This window comes from Uranotaenia lowii, unplaced genomic scaffold (genome assembly GCF_029784155.1).
Source record: "Uranotaenia lowii strain MFRU-FL unplaced genomic scaffold, ASM2978415v1 HiC_scaffold_542, whole genome shotgun sequence".
NCBI lineage: Eukaryota > Metazoa > Arthropoda > Insecta > Diptera > Culicidae > Uranotaenia > Uranotaenia lowii.
The window spans coordinates 17,698-20,202 of NW_026598470.1; the positions used below are offsets into that span (position 1 = coordinate 17,698).

The following is a 2,505-nucleotide window of genomic DNA, read 5'->3' on the forward strand; positions in this document are numbered from 1 at the left end:
GGTTTTTTGGAAGTTCTTTAGCTTTACCTTGAAGCGTTAGGTAATATAACCGACCGTGCAAATTTTGGGGATCCATCCATTCCGGAATGGTCCGGTTTGGATGGTCACCCGGTGATGGGCTCATCACCGCGCGCTGCACAACACTTTATCGAAAAAAAAAATTCGCTGCCTTTTGATCGATGATCGAGAGTGGAACACGTCCGACACCGACGAAGGCTAAGAGGGAACTCATTTAACATTATTACCGGTTAGATATTTGTAATAACAAGAAAATATCTTTTCGAATTACTTGATGTTCATATTTTAAACGCCCTTGTGTATACAATTTTATCTTTATCTAAAATTTTGTTTTTCTCACGACAGATTTATAGTTAGCAATTTTCATATCTTAATTATAAATTACATCAAATGCTTATTAAACTTTGATCGAAAACAAAACTTGACATTTTTAGCATTATTTAATGGTAACTGACACCTTAATGTGTAGTGTCCTATTTATCGGATCCGGAATAGATACCACTAAAAGTTCCAATAGGGTCAGAGTTTATCAAAGTACATTTTCGATGGTAGCCCATTTTGACACATGTACAATAAGTACGAACCACGTCTGGAAATTTGTTGTACTAATTTATTAGCCTTAAGTTGTTATTAAAAACTTAGCTTATAAAAAACCTAAGTGGTTTTAGCTAATGTTGTATAACGATCATTAACAACCTAAAATGCTAGTTAAAATCTCTATTTAAAGGTTCAAATTGATCTAATATAACTATTAACATATCTGATTGGCTTCAAGCGATGATGAAAACACTTCAACTGCAAATTCAATTTGCAAGTAAATACAATGTCTGATCAGAACAGATGAAAAAGGTTAATACTTACCCCGACACTTTGATAATTTCGGACACCATCAGAAAATGAAATTTTAAATGGTCGTGACAAGCTATTCGAAAAACTGGTAAGTGCAGAGATGTTGAACAGTTCCGGAAAACCGATGCGATCGATGTGGAACATCGCTCCAGACAAAATTAATGGTAACCTAAAATAAGAATGAATATCTATGGAGTGGCTTGATTTAGAGATTCAATATAATGAGGTAAAAGTTGACTTACCATACATAACCGAAATCTGGCCACAATTTATTCTCAAGCTATTCTAATACCGAAAGACCAGCACTTTAGTTGAGAATCTTCCGGAAGTAACCTAAAAATCGCATTCTCTGCGAACACCATTCTAATATATTCTGCTCTCTTTTACGTTTCTTGGTGGGATTGTTGCCAGGTACGAGACAGGCAACGTACTCAAGATACCCAGTCGGTGTGACCATCCTCTGAATGGTGTATTTGTACCCGACCAAAGTTATTTACAACTTGACGGTAATTTCTTGAGATCCAGGCACCATCTGATCTCGATCCACAGAAAAGGCTACCGACAAATCCTCCTTGATACAATATTCGGAACGAAACGTAAACATTCCAAAAGCTAAATCCCACAGCCGCAACCTTGTCCCACGAGCCAGAAAAGCGTAGATATCCTCCGGAGAAAGCAAAACATTACTGATGCTCTCAGGTCCATAGAAACTATTCTGGGGGATTCCGTACTGGAAACAGTCACGAATCAATTTTCGAGACTTGTCCTCGCTGACTCCCGTTGACAGTTTCTCGAGAAACTCCGGTATATTGAATCTACAGAATGTGGAGAAAACAGTTGAATGAAATCGATTTCCGATAAATTTTCATTTCTAAATAACATACCTGATGCTCAGTTTCGCATCCAAAAAAACAACTATAGCTATGCACATGGTGGTGAATCTCGACTTTTGGCCTCAACTACACTGACCTGAAAACTGGTCGTAAATAATCTAAAAACGGACCGTGGATTGTGTTCAACTCCCAGCGGCTGACTTCGTAAACAAAACATTATTTGTTTTCCTTTTGTGTCCCATAAGGATCAGTAACATAGAATATATGTCTTATGATATTTTTGAGAAAAGGGAACATGGAAAACATTTTTAATTTATTATTTTTATAAAAAAAATTAGTCCGTTTTATCTAGATTTAAAAATGACCTTAAAAAAACGGAGGTTTACTTGGGGAATATTAGTGAATAATACTAAAACAAAACTACCTATTTAATTTGGAAACGCGTAGATTGTTTTTAATCGCTTTTTAACGCAAAAATCTAGATTTTGAATACTATTGAATTATTTTACCTTAACAACTTGATTTCGATTGGTATGTAAAATATCATATTTATATTATTTTAAATATTTTTTTCCGAAAATCGCTATCTATACAGATGTGAAAATAAGAGCAAATATTCTAGTTGCAATCTATCGAAAATATCCTTCTTCACTTGATAAACAATAACGAAAATCGCATTGAAATAAATGAACCATGGTCTCCAATTTTCATTCCATCATTTGAATCTAGACTGCTTTGGAAGTTCACAGTCGAATAACTTTTTTTGCCGCCAAATGAAAACTTATAAGTTTCAGTTTGCTATGAA

At 35.0% G+C, this 2,505-nt stretch overlaps 1 protein-coding gene across 1 annotated transcript; it reads right to left on the minus strand.

The window, feature by feature from the left end:
* Positions 1-1,360: 1,360 nt before the first annotated feature.
* Positions 1,361-1,798, minus strand: LOC129760264 (guanine nucleotide-binding protein subunit beta-2-like 1). The gene is made up of 2 exons (XM_055757876.1): positions 1,752-1,798; positions 1,361-1,682 (listed from the first exon to the last, which is right to left on the minus strand). The coding sequence occupies exons 1-2, from the start codon at positions 1,796-1,798 to the stop codon at positions 1,361-1,363; spliced, it is 369 nt and encodes a 122-aa protein (XP_055613851.1).
* Positions 1,799-2,505: the final 707 nt, after the last annotated feature.

What these genes read in the sequence shown, in the direction of transcription:
- LOC129760264 (XM_055757876.1), bottom strand. Translation starts at nt 1,798, where the DNA reads ATGTGCATAGCTATAGTTGTTTTTTTGGATGCGAAACTGAGCATCAG. An exon ending in GATGCGAAACTGAGCATCAG is followed by an intron (nt 1,683 to 1,751) that starts GTATGTTATTTA and finishes CACATTCTGTAG; the next exon opens with ATTCAATATACCGGAGTTTC.